The sequence below is a fragment of the Ursus maritimus genome, unplaced genomic scaffold, assembly GCF_017311325.1.
Source record: "Ursus maritimus isolate PB19 unplaced genomic scaffold, ASM1731132v1 scaffold_26, whole genome shotgun sequence".
Lineage (NCBI taxonomy): Eukaryota > Metazoa > Chordata > Mammalia > Carnivora > Ursidae > Ursus > Ursus maritimus.
Genome location: NW_024425119.1, coordinates 31,293,820 through 31,313,491, shown reverse-complemented (window position 1 = coordinate 31,313,491; position 19,672 = coordinate 31,293,820). Strand labels below are relative to the sequence as shown.

At 33.9% G+C, this 19,672-nt stretch overlaps 1 protein-coding gene across 1 annotated transcript in view; it reads left to right on the top strand.

Annotated features, from left to right (window-relative positions):
- The window catches only part of ABCD2 (ATP binding cassette subfamily D member 2), a 60,198-nt gene extending 40,737 nt beyond the window's left edge, over positions 1-19,461 (top strand). The window contains exons 7-10 of the mRNA XM_008704452.1: positions 1,547-1,692; positions 7,683-7,767; positions 14,044-14,169; positions 19,059-19,461. Of these exons, the coding sequence (XP_008702674.1) occupies positions 1,547-1,692; positions 7,683-7,767; positions 14,044-14,169; positions 19,059-19,278 (577 nt within the window). The 3' untranslated portion in view covers positions 19,279-19,461. The remainder of the gene's footprint in view (positions 1-1,546; positions 1,693-7,682; positions 7,768-14,043; positions 14,170-19,058) is intronic.
- The last annotated feature ends 211 nt before the right edge of the window (positions 19,462-19,672 follow it).

Sequence of the window (19,672 nt, the reverse complement as noted above, 5' to 3'; positions counted from 1 at the left end):
ACTTCCTTCACTGGTTATTGGTTTCATGTTATTTTTTTTGAATAATAATATTTTAACGTGATTCTAAAAGTAAAAACTATATAGAAAGGATACGTAGAGAAAGGATACTCGCTCCCTCCCCTATCCATTCTGCCTTCTTTCTCCAATCTCCAGTAGGTAACCGATTTTATTAATTTCTGGTTTCTGTGTTTCCTTTTATAAATGTAAGCAGATAAATGTATACTTTCTTATTTTGCTTTCATTTTGTATAAAGGTAGTATACTATATATTAGTGATTCTCAAATTAGGGATGGTTTTGTCCTGTAGGGGGCAATATCTGGAGACTTTTTATGGGGGGAGGGGTCACTACTGTAGTAGATGCTACTAGCGTCTGGTGGGTGGAGACCAGGTATGCTGCTAAACATCTATAAATCGTAAGATAGCCCTCAACTACAAAGAAGTACTGGTTGCATATATCCATAATGCTGCTGTTGAGAACCCTCCTATACATCTATTTCTGCACACTTTGCTTTTCAACTTAAAAGTATATTATGGAAAATCACTCTATAGAGAACATCCACATCCTGTTTCACAGCTCCATCCTGTAGGTGTTATAGTTTATTCAGTCTCCTTGTTATGGACATTTAGATTGTTTTCAATATTTTGCAATTACAGATAATGCTGCAATGGATCTTACACACTCTTATTGTTGTTATTTTTGGAAATGCGTCTTTAGAGTAAATTGCAAGAAGTGGGTCAAAGGCCAAATTATATGATGCTTTGCCAAATCCTCTCCAAAAGGTTGTACATTTTTGCATTTTCACCAATGTATGAGTACCTGTTTCTCTATATTTGCTAACAGAGTTGTCAAGGTTTTGAACTTTTACCAATTTGAAAAGTAAGAAACTCAGTGTAGTTTGAATTTGCATTCATTTTATTATTAATGGCATCTTAATTATTTATTTTTTTCTAAAGATTTTACTTATTTATTTATCCTAGAGAGAGAGAGAGCAAGCACAAGCATGCTCCCACACACAAGTTGGGGGGAAGGGCAGAGAGGGAGGGAGAGGGACAAGCAGACTCCCCCCTAAACCCAGAGCCTGATGCAGGTGGATCCCACCACCCATGAGATCATGATCTAAGCTGAAACCAAGAGTCCATGCTCAACCAGCTGAGCCACCTAGGCATCCCATTAATGGCATTTTTAAAAAGTTTTGCTTGTTTACATCGCTGGGTCAAAACCTCAAATTTTATAATATTTAAACCAAATAATTTTAGACGAAATGCAGAAGCAATGTTTATAAAACACATTGAATAAGGTATGTATTTCTGTGCTGAAAATATCCAACTGTTTCTTGTGGCTATGTCTCAATAAATTTTTACATGAACATAATGGAGTATGATCCTGTTGTGCCTGAGAGAGAAATACTCATTACCAGGTAATACATGTAATCCTAGACATATGGTATTTGAAGTCTGCTCTGGAGATTTCAGACCACGAGACTGTCACACTGAGTAAACTAAAACACTTTTGTACTAGGATTCTTGTGTACTTGGTGTTTTATAGGCCATACATGTCTCTTGGAAGTCTTCGCGATCAAGTCATCTATCCTGATTCAGTGGATGACATGCATGATAAAGGCTATACAGACCGTGATCTGGAATGCATTCTGCACAATGTCCACCTCTATCACATAGTTCAACGGGAAGGAGGTAAAGTCTATCATTTTTAAAATGCATTTAACTTTGTTTCAAAAAAATAAACTTGGGTGAATAGTCCATGGTTTAATTTGAATGTATGCTTTTATCGGAACATAAACACAGAAGACAGACTTTATAGCATTTATTGCTTTTCCATTATTGACATTCTCTTTTCTGCTTTGGTTATATTTCCTGCAGCACACTAGGCTTTTTATTGTCTACTGTTAGCATTTGAAAACTGTTTTTCCTTCATATTTGAATATACAGTTGTCCCTGAGACCATCATCAATCTAGATATATGTAAAGTCTGTGACAGAAATATTATCCTGTCACATTCTCAGTTTACATTAAACTTAATAATTTGAGAATTAGGTATCATGAAACTACTTTTTTGTTTTCAGACACACGGTCTCACCAATACATTTGTTTCCTCTTTGAAGTAGCACATAGAGAATTAGATAAAATAGAGAAACTTCTATACTATGTGTTTTATGCATAAGACATTTTTGAAAGAGTGGAATTAACAGTTATACATATGAGCTTTAAAAAGAATTACTTTCTTATAGTCAAACCTTTTTAAAATTAATTTTGATTTAAATTCAATTAATTAACATATAATGTATTACTGGTTTAAGTGGTAGATATCAGTAATTCATCAGTCTTATATAATATCCAGTTCTCATTATATCACATGCCCTCCTTAATGTCCATCACCCAGTTACCCCATCTCCTCAGCACCCCTTCCCTCAAGCAATCCTCAGTTTGTTTTCTATGATTAAGCAGCTAATTAATCGTTGAACACTACAACATTTTAGTACACATATGATGTGTACTATATGTCGGCTAATTGAACATAATAAAAAATAGGGAGAGTCTCTTATGTTTGTTTCCCTCTTTGATTTTGTCTTGTTTTTTTCCTCTCTTCCCTTATGTTCCTCTGTTTTATTTCTTAAATTCCACATATGAGTAAGATCATATGATAATTGTCTTTCTCTGATTGACTTATTTCACTTAGCATAATACCCTCTAGGTCCATCCGTATCATTGCAAATGGCAAGACTTCTTTTTTTTTTTTTTGATGGCTAAGTCGTAGTCCACTATATGTGTGTGTATATATATATATATATATATATATATATATATATATATATACCACATCTTCATTATCCATTCATCTATTGATGGACATCTGGGCTCTTTCCATAGTTTGGCTAATGTGAAAATTGCTGACATAAACATTGGGGTGCAGGTGCCCCTTCAGATCACTACATTTGTATCTTTGGGGTAATACCCAGTAGTGCAATTGCTGGGTCGTAGGGTAGCTCTATTTTTAACTTTTTGAGGAACCTCCATACTGTTTTCCAGAGTGACTGCACCAGCTTGCATTTCCACCAACAGTGTAAGAGGGTTCCCCTTTCTCCTCACCCTTGCCAACATCTGTCATTTCCTGATTTGTTAATTTTAGCTGAATGGTGTGAGGTGGTATCTCATTGTGGTTTTTATTTGTATTGATTTGTATTTCCCGGATGCTGAGTGATGTTGAACATTTTTTCATGTGTCTATTAGCCATTTGTATGTCTTCTTTCTAATAGCCATACCTTGAAATAACTTGAGTACACGTAATTTGATAGCTTTGAAAAACTATCGAAATAACAAGCTAGAATTCTAGGTTTAATTTTGCATAGGTTTTATGTTTTATTTCCTAGGCCATTTACCTATCAAAAGTACAGTGATTAAGAATGTGAACTTTGAAGTTAGAGTTCTAGAATCAAATCTTAATTGTTGTCTGTATCTTCAACTATAAAATGGGGATAAATATCTACCTAATAAGGATTCTGTGACTATTAAATAAGACTCTCTGGAGAGTCCTACAACTATATGGTCAATTAATCTTTGACAAACCAAGAAAGAATATCCAATAGGAAAAGGATAGTTTCTTCAACAAATGGTGCTGGGAAAACTGGATGGCAACATGCAAAAGAATGAAACTGGACCACTTTCTTACACCATATGCAAAAATAAATTCAAAATGGATTAAAGACCTAAATGTGAGACCTGAAACCGTAAAAGTCCTAGAAGAGAACATAGGCAGTAATCTCTCTGACATCAACCATAGCAACATTTTTTCTAGATATGTCTCCTGAGGCAAGGGAGACAAAAGCAAAAATAAACTACTGGGACTACATCAAAATAAAAAACTTTTGCAGGCAGAAAACATGAACAGATATCTCTCCAAAAAAGACATCCAGATGACCAAGAGACATATGAAAACAGGTTCATCATCACTTACCATCGGGGAAATGCAAATCAGAACCACCAGGAGATGTCACCTCACACCTTCTAGAATGGCTAAAATCCACACAAGAAACAATCATTGATGAGGATGTGGAGAAAAAGAAACCCTCTTGCCCTGTTGGTTGGAATCCAAACCGGTGCAACCACTCTAGAAAACAGTATGGAGTTTCCTCAAAAAGTTAAAAATAGAACTACCCTGTGATCCAGCAATCATACTACTAGGTATTTACCCAAAGAATACAAAAACACTTAGGTGAAAGAATAGATGCACACTTATATTTTTATAGCAGCATTATTTATAATAGCCAACATATGTCAGCAGCCCAAAGTGTGCATCTATAGATGAATAGATAAAATAGATTATATATATATATGTATATGTATATATATATATATACATATACATATATATATATATATATATAATACATACACACACACACACACACACACAACGGAATATTATTCAGCCATAAAAAGAATGAAATCTTGCCAATTGTAATGACACGGATGGAGCTAGAGAATATTATGCTGAGCAAAATTAGTCAGAGAAAGACAAATACCATATGATTTCACTCATATGTGGAATTTAAGAAACAAAGCAAATGAGCAAAGGGAAAAAGGAGAGAGACAAACCAAGAAACAGACTCTTAATTATAGAAAACAAACTAATGGTTACCAGGGGTTGGGTCAGGGGGAGGTTGGATTCAATAGATGACAGGGAGTAAAGAGTGCACTTGTGATGAACACTGGGTGATGTATGGAAGTGGTGAATCACTATATTGTACACCTGAAACTAATATTACCCTGCATGTTAACTAACTGGAATTAAAAACTTTTTTAAAAAAACTCTCTTAGAGCATTTAGAACAATGGCACATAGTAAATGCACAAGAATTAGTAGCTAATGGTAATATTACTACTCATAATATTGATACTATGATATTTTATCTTTTTGTGATGGTACTTGATATTTTATATGGAAATTTCATATATATTATTTCATTTGATTCTTATAATCATCAAATGAGGCAGACAAGAGACATATTATTCTATTTATTTTTGATATTTATAATCACCAGTCATAAATGCTAAAAATATTGGAAAGAAGATTGTCTTTTTATTTTTCATATGGTCAGCTCCTTCCCAGTTTTAAAACACAAGGGCAGAATAAATGCTGCATGTTAATCTTGAGGAAATTATTTTGGGTACATTTGAAATTCAACCATCTAAATAGAAATCTGTAATAAAGATGGACCATTCTATTCTTTTAGAAGTCATCAAGAAGTTTAAGAACTTTTTAAAAGAATGTTCCAACCTTAATAATGTAGCAGTAATCATTATGGTTTATTGAGTGTTTACCTTGCAGAATACATTAAGCAATGTATATTGTCATCTTATTTAATACTTATAACTGTCTCATGATGTGGGTTTTAATAACCCCCTTTCACAGGTGAAATTCAGAAGTTTAGAAACTTCCCCAGGAGCCCACAACAAGTGTTATGACAGGGACTCAAATACACATCTCACTTGAAAGTCAATGTTCTGTACTAGGCTATGCCACCATGCTATGCTATCTACTAGCTTCTTAGACACTAATAAGAACTGATATATCCTTACACACAAAAAATTCCAAGGAAGCCTACTCTCTACTCACTTAATCCTTAAAACATGAAACATGTTTCACGTATTTAAGCAAAGCTGGAAAGCACCTAAATTTTCAAGGACATCACTTACTTTAGAAGGAGTCTTCTGAAGTTCTATTTAGACTAGCTAATACTTTGCTTAGAGAAATACTTTGCTTTAGTTAAAGATGGAATTAAAAACTACAATTCATTCCATGAAAGAGGTTACACAATAGAAAAGAGTGAAAGTGTTAACAAATGCTAACGTGAACTAGAGCAATATGTACATCTCAAGGAAACAGGAAAACTGTTCTTTGCCGGCCTCAGCTCACTAAATCAGCATCAGAGGTGAAATTATAACTCAGAGTTTTGATTTATATGTATTATGATCAAGCAATATTGCCTACTAAAACTTCTGGGTTTAGTGGAACAGAGAACATGATTTATTTAAATATGTAAAGCTAAAGTTTCCTTTAACCCAAATACTTTTCTCTTATGCTTTCTCAGCTGGCAGGAAAAAAAAAAATTAAGCCCAGACTATTTCTCCACTGTGTAGCAATCTGAACTTATTTTTCAAATCCTTGCTTATGTTTCATAAATGCTATAAAGTTCAGTTATAAAGAAAAATTATATTTCAACAGTTTTCACTAGAAGCAAGAACTTTAAATCAGATGATATTTTGAGATTCTTTTCCTGGTATAAAATTGTAGGGATATATTTTTAAATGAACAGAAAATTCCTGGAAATTTACCCAAGAAAATGAACAGTGGTATCCACTAGGGAGTATTATTAGGAAATAGGGAAAATCTTTTCAATCTAGTGCACAAAAAACAACAAAGACTCTACTTCCTATTTTCTTTCCCTTTGGCCAAGTTTATTTAGAAAGTTTAATAAAGGTGAAAATTCAGCTGAGGGATAAAGAAGAGGGCAAAGAGCCTGAATTTTTTCCAAATAGGAGAATTAAGCCTTGAATAGTTGGGATTTGGAACTGTTGTCCTGAGTGTATGTGTCAAGTTTTGGCAGTCATTTTGGCCTTTGAAAATCAGACTTTGCCTACTCTGCTCTATTTTCTGATATTCCCACAGATAAATATTTGATATGGCCATCTCTCTCATAGGCCCCATGGTTTTGTTTTTGAGTAAGTTTTTCTTATTACAAAATAAAGATAAGCCATAAAATAATAAAAATCATCAAATTTTCAAATATAATAAAAACGTGTAACTTAGAAGGTAAAAGTCTCAAAATTCCATTCCTGGAGCGGGCTGTCGTGTGTGTGTGTGTGTGTGTGTGTGTGTGTGCTTATTTATAGAAATGCAGTCATAATTTATATACATGTATATGCGTGTATGTATCTATACACACACACACAATTTTGCAGCTTGGTTTTTCATATAAAAATATTCCAGGTATATTTCTACATCAGTATGCATAGACGTAACTGATTTTTTAAAAATAGAAGGCTTGCTTTTTGTATAAATATCCAACAGAAAGTCAGTAGTTAAGATGTGAGAGGTGGTATGAAGGTAGACCTACATGTAAATCCTAGTTCTGATCTCTAGCTGTGTAAACTTAGACTTGTCAACTACTCCGTGGATTTCAATTTACCCACTTATAAAATGCAACCAATAAGATCTAGCTCATAAGGTCGAACAGATGATGAGAAAATTCATAGAAAGTACCAGGCACATGGAAGGCATTTAAGTTAGTTTCTGCCTTACTCTTTGTAGACTTTGCAATAGGTCTGTGTAAATTGTTGGTCTTTTCTCCAACCACCCTTCAAAATAAGTACAAATATACCAACTTTTTAGAGATATTCAGAAACAAACAAATTTTAAAAGTGGCCATATTTAGAATTCTTAGGACATGTTTTATCAGTATAAGGAATTATTACCATTAAAAATATGAAATCTAAAACAAAATGCTTGTAAATGAAGCTCTCTAGTTTATCCGAGCATATATTCTATAAAATTCCACGTCCTTTGTGTTAATAATTTACACGTGCCAGAAATCAATTGTCAAGGGTAAAAACAGTAACAATTAAACAAATGCCTTATAAAAATATATATTGTTGCTTATTTTTAAGGATGGGATGCTGTTATGGACTGGAAAGATGTTCTGTCAGGAGGAGAAAAGCAAAGAATGGGCATGGCTCGCATGTTTTATCATAGGTAAGTATGCCATTATTGTAACTAAATAAATCTTTGGACAGGATTCAATCTCATCTTTAGTTTAAAAATATCTTCCTGGGGGCACCTGGGTGGCTCAGTCGTTAAGCATCTGCCTTCGGCTCAGGTCATGATCCCAGGGTCCTGAGATCGAGCCCTGCGTTGGGCTCCCTGCTCAATGGGAAGCCTACTTCTCCCACTCCCACTGCTTGTGTTCCCTCTCTCATTCTCTCTCTGTCAAATAAATAAAATCTTTAAAAAATAAAAATAGAAAAAATAAAAATAAAAATATCTTCCTGGGGGATGGAGGGATGGGCAAAATGGGTGAAAGAGAGTGGGAGATACAGGCTTCAAACGATGGAATGAAAAATCACAGGAAAAAACGCACAGCATAAGGAGTACAGTCAATGATACTGTAATAGTGTTGTCTTGTGACAGATGCAACTACATTTGCGGAGAACATAGCCCAATGTATAAACTTATCCAATCACTATGTTGTACACCTGAAACTAATGTAACACTGTGTGTCAACTACATGCAAATAAAAGAGAAAGAAAGGAAAAAAAAGAAAAAAGTAATGCTTAAAATTTACAGGTTTAAATTTCTTTTTTTTTTTTTCATGTTTTGGAAATCTCCCAGTACTTTTTTTTCTATTTCTTAGGTTGAGTAATGTTAGATGACAAAATTAAATTTTCATATATCCTAAGTTTGAAAGAATTATTACTAATTTTAAAATGTGATGAATACATAGTTACTATTATACTGTGGTAAACACAGTAGGTAGGCATTCAATACTGCTTCTGAATTAAATTAGTAAATTCAAACTAAATTAACTTTTCAAGTACTAAGTAGCCTATTAAGCTTAATAGTGTTCTCCTCCTTAAAAATTAGACGCTTATCTAATGCAAAAAGGAACGAGCCAGAGTAGGTCTTAATGGACTCAGAAAAAGAGAGATTTGGGAAATAATTTCTCTCGATAAAACTTTTCCTTTGCAATCAGCTTCAAGGATACCAAGCACAAGAAGCTGGAAAGAAATATTAAAGCTAATCTGAAAAATTCTTCTTATTTGTCCTATTCATCTCTGAAAAAGATCCCTCTGTCTTTGTCTGTCTGTCTGTCTGTATTTTTCTCTTAATCTTAGGCCTCTGGCCATGTGAATCGGAGTTGAATGCAAATCAAGAGGCTATCATGTTACTCAGTTTTAAGAAACAATCTTGGGAAAAAAGGACCAAGAGTTATGTACATGAATGCCTAAATGGCACAGTTTATGGTTGTAAACTGGGGCAGATGTGACACTCTGAAGGAGATACAGCAGAAGCAGTAATACTTTTGTAGGGAACTTTAAAAAACTGATAAAAGGAGCAAAAATATATATACATCAAGGAAGCGTCATTAAATACTTAACAACTAGTTAGCCCACACTTAGTAATCAGTTGGCTATCATTTAAAATAAAAAACCTTTTATTATGGAAAAAACATCAAAGAGAAAATCGTAAATTTGAATCCCAAGTTCCCACCACACCAATTCACCAAGTATAACATATTACCACACTTAATTTATCTATTTTTTTTAAATTCTGAAGTGTTTTAAAGCAAATCCCAAATAGCATGGCATTTTTTCCTAAAAAACTGTGGCATCAAGACAATATAAGAATATTTTCTTTCATAATAACTACCATAATCATAGCTAATAAAATTGATGAAAATTAAAATCATCTAATATCAGGTCATACTCAAAGTTTCACTAATTGTCTCAAAAATATTTTTTTATAGGTGGTTTGTTCAAACATACTGAATTCTTTTGTTATATTTTTTAATCATTTTTAAGCTAAAGTCTCTGCTACTTTGTGCCCCCCTCCCCCAAGTTCCAATCTTGGATGTCACTGATTTGCTAAAGAAACAGGGTTAGAGATAGAGAACAAACTGAGGGTTGATGGAGGGAAGTGAATGGGGGATGAGTTAAATGGGTAATGGGTATCATCACTTGTTGTGATGAGCTGAATGTTGTATGTAAATGAAGAATCACTGAATTCTACTCCTGAAACCAACATTGCACCATATGTTAACTGGAATTTAAATTTAAAAATAAAAGAAGATATAAGAAAAAAAAAAAAGAAATAGAGTTAGTTGTCCCATAAGAATGTTGTTCATTCTAGATCTATCTGATTACTTCCTCACGGAATCTTTTACCTCTTCCTTTAAACTCCTATTTTTCTTGTAAACTAGAAATTAGAGTTAAAATCTTAATTACATTTAAGCTTAGCCTTTTCAATAAGAATATAACACACATTTATCATTGAAAAAGGAAAATATTATTTAAATAATTTTATTAAAATATAATTATATGTTCATTTCATAAAAGTAGAAAATTTAGGTATGTAAAAAAAATCTATTATTTCATTACCTATGTTAAATAACAAAAATTCAACCAAGTAAATTTTAAAGAAACAATTGGCTTTATTGAACAATTCATGAATAAGACAGCATCCCATTTAGCAAGTAGAGAAAAGCTCCAGAGGGCTGCAGAAAGGGAATCATTTTTAAAAGCAGGACAAGGAAGTCATGAACAAACTCACTCCTATGGGGAAACTAAAGGGTCTTACTAGGTGGATTACCTCACCAATGCTGACCAGGAAATTCTAGATTGACCAGTTAAGATTACATTCCTGGGGAAGGTTGAACCTGCAATTAGGTTAGATATTAAGCCCCAGTTTGGTGACATGGACCCAGCACAAGTAACTCTATTTTGGGTCTGTATGTAGTGTCTAGCTGGAGTTTTTTTAATGAGAAAAAATATTGTATTAATAACATGGTATCTTGGAATTTAAGAAACAAACAGAGGAACATAGGGGACGGGATGGAAAAATAAAATAAGATAAAAACAGAGAGGAAGGCAAACCATAAGAGAATACGGAATAAACTGAGAGTTACTGGAGGGGCTGTGGGTGGGGGGATGGAGTAATTGGGTGATGGACATTAGGAGGGCACTTGATGGAATGAGCACTGGGTGTTATATGCAACTGATGAATCACTAAATTCTACCCCTGAAACTAATAATACACTATATGTTAACTAATTTGAATTTAAGTAAAAAAATTAAAAGAAAAAGAAAAAATAACACAGTATTTATAATAATGTGCATGGTTAGCGCAAGCATATGGCAAACTAATTTGCATCGACATGGACAGAGCTAGAGAGTATTATGCTAAGCAAAATAAGTCAGTCAGAGAAAGACAAGTATCGTATGATTTCACTCATGTGGAATTTAAGAAACAAAACACTGGGTGATGGGCATTAAGGAGGGCACGTGATGTGATGAGCACTGGGGGTTATATGCAAATGATCAATAACTGAACTCTACATCTGAAATTAATGATGTACTATATGTTGGCTAATTAAATTTAAATAATAAAAAAGAGAAACAAAACAGAAGAGCAAAGGGAAAAAAGAGAGAAAAAGAGGCAAACCAAGAAACAGACTCTTAACTATAGAGAACAAAGTGATGGTTACCATAGAAGAGGTGGGGGGGGGATGGGTGAACTAGGTGATGGGATTAAGGAGTGCATTTATTGTGATGAGCAACGGGAGTTGTATGTAAGTGTTGAATCAGTACATTGTACACCTGAAACTAATATCATACTGTATGTTAACTAACTAGAATTTTTTTTAAACTTTATAAAAATAGAATATGGTGAGCTAAAAAATTACAAATCAAATTGATTTGCTAACTCGGAATTTTTAGTGCAGTGTATTTTAGAATGCCCCTTTCTCAGATGATGTGATATTCAAGAGTAAACTTTACTGTTTGACATTTATGACCAGCTGTTACCCACTATCACCCTGAATCTGTTTGAGCCTTGTCCATAAATATTCAGTAATATGATCTCCAGCATAGTTGGTGAAATATAATATGATGGAATGTAAAATGTGACCATAAATTTCTCACTGTATCGGTGTGTTAATAAAATAAACCCTGTAACAAAGAGCAAGAGGCATTAATCTCAACCCAAAGAGATTTTCAAGTACTTGTAACTTGAAATAAGCAGTTGATACTTGGTATGTAAAATATTTTGGATGCAACGTGAGACTAAATAAATATCAAGTTACAAGCATACCAATAGAAAGAAAATTTAGTGACCTATAGAAAGATCCGTGAAGATGAGCAAGTTGTTGAAAAGCAGAATCTGCTGAGAAAAAACAAAATGAAATCGAAATTTTAAACCCTGTGAAAGAAAAGTAAAATAATGAGGAACTGCCCTCGCTTGTCCTCAAAGGGTTAACAACAAGCTCTGAATTACGGTATGAAAGACCTGAGCTAGCTAAAATGGAGAATTTTGGCAGGGATTATTAAGTATCATGGTAGTATACTGTTTTTGAGAGGATTTTAATTTTAATGTTTAAAGAATGATCAGAAAATTTCTGTCCTAGTGGGAATAAAGTAGATCCTTCACAAAGCTCCCTCTTCTGATGCTACAGCAAAAGAAAAAGAAAGGAAAATCAGAGAAACAGTATTATCTAATGTTTTACTTAGTTATATCAGCCCAGATTCCAACTATTGCTTAATTTAAGTACACACACACACACACACACACACACACACACCAGTTCTGCCAACCAAACAAAAGTATGGAACCGATCCTGCATCTACTAGCCTAAGGATTACCATGACGACTGAGTGTAAGACATATACTTTATTTCTGATTCTAAGATGGCATCTCTTCTCTGTTTAGCTCAAAGCACTCTGAAAAATGACACAGTATAATAAATAACTAAATTACTAGAAAGAGATTAACACAGAAAAAGAAAAATTTATCCCAAATTGCTTTTTTCTTTTCCCTTTTATCTACTTAAAAAAATTATCCACAAAACAGTAACCAACTCTGAGACAAAGAAGTAGTGCTTAATATTTAAACAGAGCCGTAACCAAAAGCCAAGCAGCACTATTTCTGTTGATATTATGGGGAATCTCCAGCCATCTTTCAGTTCTTCGCACGGAGAGCAGTTATTAAAGTCAAGTGGGGTATTAAAGCTCCCTCGACTCCTGCATCTATTAGCCTTGACTACCCTCTCTGGAATAGGTAACAGGATCCTATTCGTAAACAAATCCAGCTTATAAAAACAATTTGAAGTGCTAAATAAGTATGCTGAAGGAGAAATTATTACTGGCTTTAATGTTTACATTTTCATTGTCATTTATTTTTAAAGATCAGAGTATCTTCATGGAGGAAATTGTCCTAATAAATACTTCTTACTAATTTTCAGCTCTGAAATAAATAATAAATGACAGTGCATGAGTTGACCTTTGGTCCCATTAGCAAAGCTAAGTCATGTTGCTGAGTACCAAATATGTACCTAAAGTCCAGATAGGCTTGAATGAAGACAGGGAAAGGAAAAAAAGAAAGATGGCGGGGTGGGGGGGTGGCTTGAGAGGAAAGGAAGAGAATAAACAGAAGGAAACGGTAGCAAATGTTAGGTGCCTCTGACAGTAGTAGACAGTCATTTCCAAAGTAAAAATTGAGCTAGAAAAATAACTTACTGAGTATAATCAGAAAAATATTTACCGATTGTTTTCCCCTTAAGAATTTGATTGCGAAGCATGGTCTCAGTGTTACCGGGTTAAATGCCTACTCTAAGTTTGTCAGGTTAGGCATACTATTTTTGTGGAATCTTGTAGCAACGAAATTCCATTAATCATGTTTTGGTACTTACATTGTTGATAAAGTTATCTTCTCAATAAATCTTTGCTAACAGGGCTTTTGGCCTGTTTGATAATTAGCTACTGTAATGTATTTTTCATGTAATTAGTCAGAACCTGTTACCAGGAATGAACTTGCCTTCTGTGGGAAAATGCACTCAGTGACCTGCCTCATCTTTCCTATGTCTCATACCCATGAGTCACCCATCTGCATAACAATAAAGCTTATTGTATAGTGAGCAGGCATCAGGAAATCTATTTAAAATTGCAGAGGAATATAATATTCTAATCCAAAGAGGGAGGATGACTGCTGTTTTGCATTATCATTTATCACTTTTAATAATGTCATATGCTCTTTTGCTCCTTTAAAAAAGTCAACATTGCGGGGCACTTGGCTGGCTCAGTCGGTAGAACATATGACTCCTGATCTTGGAGCTGTGAGTTCAGCCACCATGTTGGGTATATGGTGTACTTAAAAAAATAAATTAATGAAGTTAACATTGCAGCTCATATTGTCCATGTAAAGATTTATAATTCAAATGGGAAAAAATCATTCATTTATTTGTGTTTATTTTTTTTCAAGACCAAAATATGCATTGCTGGATGAATGTACCAGTGCTGTCAGCATTGATGTTGAAGGAAAGATATTTCAGGCTGCAAAAGGGGCTGGGATTTCCTTACTATCTATAACACACAGGCCTTCTCTATGGTGAGTGTTTCCAATGTTAATTTGCAATAGATGGTTTTTCTTTGTATCACTCAGAGAATAACTTTGCCTAAACTTTCTTTATAGAGCATAGGATATTTCACTTATTTTCTACATATATTTCTGTTAAATTGCACACTGGTAGTGTAGATGCCCTAAACCTAACATTATAAGATTAATGGGGTATTTGAAAATGGTTATCACATTCCAATAATTCTGAAAAGAAATAGAAAAATCCAGTGATTTTTTTAACTGAAAATATTCATAATGCGTAGCATGTACTGGGAAAAATATAATTATGTAATCTTATATCATCTTTTTAGCCCTTTTTTCAAAATCCAGGAAAAAAATTCCAAAATTTAATATTCTCCCGAATGATTAAGCTGGAGAAAAACAGAGGGAAAAAAAGCTTTTTTGGGGGGAGGGGTTTTGTTTTAAGGAAAAATGAATGAAAATATTTTCTAAATAACATCTCATTAAACTCAATGGGATTCCCCTTATTTTAAAAAAATGATAACACTATTTTTACCATTTCCTTACTTTTCTACTGATTCATCACCATAGTAATAGTTGCTATTGCAGACTTAGCACCTATTCTGTTCCAGGTTCATTTAAGTCTCATAACAACCCTATATTGAGTATAGGTAGTCTAATTATTCCCATTTTACAGATGAAGAAACTGAGAACTAGAAAAATGAGTAAAGTAACTTCCATGATCACACTCTCTATACTATAGTACGCTGCTCTACTTATTATAAGGAATTCAAAATGCTCTGTATATGTAAGCCATAAAAACACTTGTTCATTCATAGTACACTCCACTACTTGGATATTTGTTTAATCAGTCAAAATCTTCTCTTTTGGTATATTAGTAACTACAGTGGACTCTATACCTGTTAGCCTCCTATTTCCCAAGGGACAGAAAGGACTTCTCTCTCTCTCTAGTAGGTGACTCATCCCATTCTATGCCAAAGCTGTTATCATGTACATGACTTCAAACCTAGGCTGAGTAACAAGCTTTATTTAAGTTAATCCCAGAAGCCCTTCTAGACTTTTCACTGTATAGAGAATGTTTACTTTAAAATTATGAGTTAACTGAGTATGCAATTCAGATCAGGCTTTCATTGTTGAACATTCTTTGATTCTGTTCTACTTCTATTGAGAAGATAATAATCTATTTTTACTCTTCATTTAACATTCAAATTTTTCATAATTTTTTTTTCCCTCAGAGAGGTGACCTGAAAATAGAACATTTCATGAAGTGACCTTCTCTATACAAATTTGTGGTTGGTCTCTCTGTCATTAAGAACTAATTGGCATCTGGGGTGATAAGACCTGACTTACTAATCTCTCCAGAAGCAGTCTGGATCTAGTCCAGAATGAGTACATGGCAATGAGTGTGAGTCCTCTGACTTTTCCCTGGAGAAAACCAACAGGAACTGGATCTTTACGACACTTGACATTTGTCTATAAATCCCCGAATCGGTGATGACGTAGAATCATGCCAGAAGAACTCTTGAGCCCTTTCTGGTATGGACTTGTCATTTCCAGGCATGCTTCCTAATTGATCACATGTTGGCATAACATGGAGTTATGTCTTAGTTCTGGTGCTTTTTCTGACCTTATCAATGGATTTATTATGCTATTCTGTCATTCAGTTCCTTATTCAAGTAGCCTAAAGAGTCATTGGAAGCATATTCAGCCATTTTTTTTCTCTCAATTGAGGGAACAAATAGGTTTTTGTTGTTGTTGGGTTTTTAAAGATTTTATTTAGAGTAGTTTTACAGTCACAGAAATATTGAGAGGAAGGAACAGAAATATCCCATATGATCTGCCCCAACACATGCATAGCCGTATTATCAACATCCTCCACTAGAGTGGTACATTTGTTACAATTGATAAATCTACATTGACCCATCATTATGACCCAAAGTCCATAATTTACATTAGGGTTCACTCTTGGCAGTGTACAATCTATGGGTTTGGACAAATTTATAGTTGCATATATCCATCATTACAGCATTGTACAGAATATTTTTACTGTTCTAAAAATTCTCCATGCTCTTCCTATTCATTCCTCTCTTCCCTCAAGCCCTAGAAACCACTATCTTTAATGTCTTTTTCAGAATGTCATATAGCTGGACTCATACAGTATCTAGCCTTTTCAGTTTGGCTTCTTCACTTAGTAATATTCATTTAAATTTTCTCCATGTCTTTTCATGGCTTAATAGCTCATTTCTTTTTAGCACTGAATAATATTCCATTGTTTAGATGTAGACAGTTTATTTATCCATTCACCTACTGAAGGACATCTTGGTTTCTTCCAGTTTGGGCAATTATAAATGAACCCACTAGAAACATTCATATAAAGGTGTTTTGGTAGACACAAGTTTTCTCAACTCCTTTGGGTAAATATCAAGGAGTGCAATTGCTGGATCATATGGTAAGAGTATGTTTAGTTTTGTAAGAAACTGCAAAATTGTCTACCCGAGTGCCTGTATCATTTTGCATTCCCACCAGCAATGAGTAAGAGTTTCTGTTGCTCCACAGCCTTGTTGGCATTTGGTGTTATCAGCGTACTGGATTTTTGGCCATTCTAATAGGTGTATAGAGGACAAGTAATTTTTAAAGCAAATAAAAAAATCTGTAATTCTATGCCTTTTAACAAGAAAAATGTGTTTTTATTTGCAGCTATTCATACCACATTTTCCCATAAAACTAAAAATCATGTTACTTCTGCATTATGAATTAATTTAGACATTATAGGTTGAAGAAATCTATAATTTCTGATTAGGCTTTCTCCTTAGATGAAATTCTTATTTTCCCTGAAAAGATTTCAGGACACAGAAAAAAATGTATTATATTTTCCCCATGACAGCAAAGGGATAATTGTTGATTATAAAGATTAAAATCAATATCAGTATACAAAGAGCTCCAAAATTATAGAAGCTGATTAAATTATTAATCCTGGATAGAATTATAGCTTTGTACCTACCACTTTCCTATGCTTGATCCTATTAGTGCAGGAAGTCTATAGATTATTTCCAATGAGCCTCAGTTAATATAGTAGTTTCCTTTAAAATCCTCTAAGGCAAACCCTGAAATATTATTTTAGCCCATTATATAGACATACCTTTGAATCCCAGGTCATGAAACACCCATACATATTCTTCCTCCCATGTAGAAATCAAATAATGTTGTGGGACTGGAGTGACGAGTCAAACCTTCATTAGACACTGAAGATAGAGGTTGCCCAAGATCAGAACTATTCTAAAACTGCCCCCAGTTGTACTGCAACATTAGGAAAGCCCAAGAATATTAAAAACAAGATCATTAATCTCTGTCATATGTTATCAAGCACATGAACTTTCAACCTTCAGCTTGAGAGTGACTTTTACTCTTTTAGATACAGTTTAACACAGGTTAGTTTCCCCCTCTTATAGCATGATCCATCCAATCAAAATGAGATGAAACCAGAGGTTCTTCAGTTGATGAATAGATAAACAAAGTGTGCAAAATCATGCAGTGGAATATTATTCATGCATAAAAGTGAAGGAAGTACAAATACATGCTACAACTAGATGAACTTTGAAATCATTTTAAGTGAAAGTAGTCACAAAAAGCCACATATTATATGATTATATATATATGATTATATGATTATATATATTATATGATTATATATATATATATAACATGTCTAGAATAGACAAATCCAGAGAGACAGAAAGGAGACTGATGATTGGCAGGGACTGAGCAGAAGGGGGTGGGGGGAGGGACTGCTAATAGGTATGGTGTTTCTTTTGGGGATAAAGAAAATATTCTGGAATTGGATAGTAGTGATGGTTACATGAGATTGTGAATCAACTAAAAGTCACTGAGTTTTACACTTAAAAGAATGAGTTTATGGTATGTGAATTATATCCCAAGTTTAAAAAAGGAAGTAAAGCTACTTAAAATAAGCTCATTGATCATAGTAAATAATGACAGGTGAGAGCTTAAAAGGGATCAAGAAGCAAGAAGAACTATAGGAAAAGACAGGAAGACTGGGGACATGTAGGAACATGGTTCACTTCAGCATAGTGACAAAATGGAGGGGCTCAGCCATGCAAGGTCAACTCTGCTAGCATTACTGTCTCCACATATCGCCCACAAATCCCAGAAACCAGAGTGACTTTGGCCTCTCTTTAGGACAAGATGGATTGTCTCCTGTCTCATCAATAAAATAATCTCTTTCCCTCTCTGAAGTTTCTAATTATGAACCAGAGACTTGAGAAAGGAGATCAAATTATATGGAGGCATGGAAATATCTTTAAAAGATTTTTATCAAAGAATTCATTTTTAAAAAGTGTTTTAAAACTTTTTTTTCTTTTTTAATATGTTCCACACCCAGCATGGTACCCACAACCCCGAGATCAAGACCCAAGCTTAGATCAAGAGTCCAGTGCTCAACTGACTGAGCCACCCAGGCACCCTTTGTATATCCTTTATTTTTCTTAGTTTTTTTTTTTTCCTGTGTAACCTTTAAAATTTTTACTTTCTTTCCTCAGCTTCCTTTCCTTATTCCCATTCTAACTAAGCTTTGATATTTATTCAGGAGTCATACTGGGTTTGAAGATAAATTAAATAGATACAAACAGCATGACTTCCTTAGTAATTCATATATATTCAGAATATAAAAGAAACTTAATATAAGCAATAGGATTTCCAAGAGATCGAAGACTTTTGGAGTTAAAAAAAAATCAATACTCAACCTCTTGAAGGTTCTTGAAAATCAAATGTAAAATAGGCCCCTTACTTAAAATTTGCCTTTGAATATCAACTGGAATGATAAACCTAAAATGGCTTTTCATGATTATTGCTAATAATATTATTTCATTTCAATTATGCAGGAAATACCACACTCATTTATTACAGTTTGATGGTGAAGGAGGTTGGCGCTTTGAACAACTGGATACTGCTATCCGTTTAACACTGAGTGAAGAAAAACAAAAGCTAGAATCTCAGCTAGCTGGAATTCCCAAAATGCAGCAGAGACTCAATGAACTATGTAAAATTCTGGGAGAAGACTCAGTGCTGAAAACAATAAAAAATGAAGATGAGACATCCTAATTTGTTTTGACATGTTTAAAAGTTAATTTTTAGGTAAAAACTCAGAGTCTGTTACAGTGCATGCATTGTGTTCAAGCAAAGCACAGAGAAAAAAAGAAAGTAAGAAATGTTTTATAAAATTTTAGCATCAAGGAAATATATGATCTGACTTTTCAGAAGAAAATAAACAAACACATTATGTGAGATTGGTCCTTTTGGTTTATACTAATTCCTAATGAAAGCTTAATTCACCTGTCAAACAGGATTTTCTAGGTGAATTTATGAAGAATACCAGATTTACTATGTGTATGTGACATGTCTGAAGTTCTTAACAAACATGGGAGACATCTTGAAAATGGAACAACTTAAGAACAGCATGTGGTTTGAAACCAGGTGCATAAAACTAGAAGTTTGA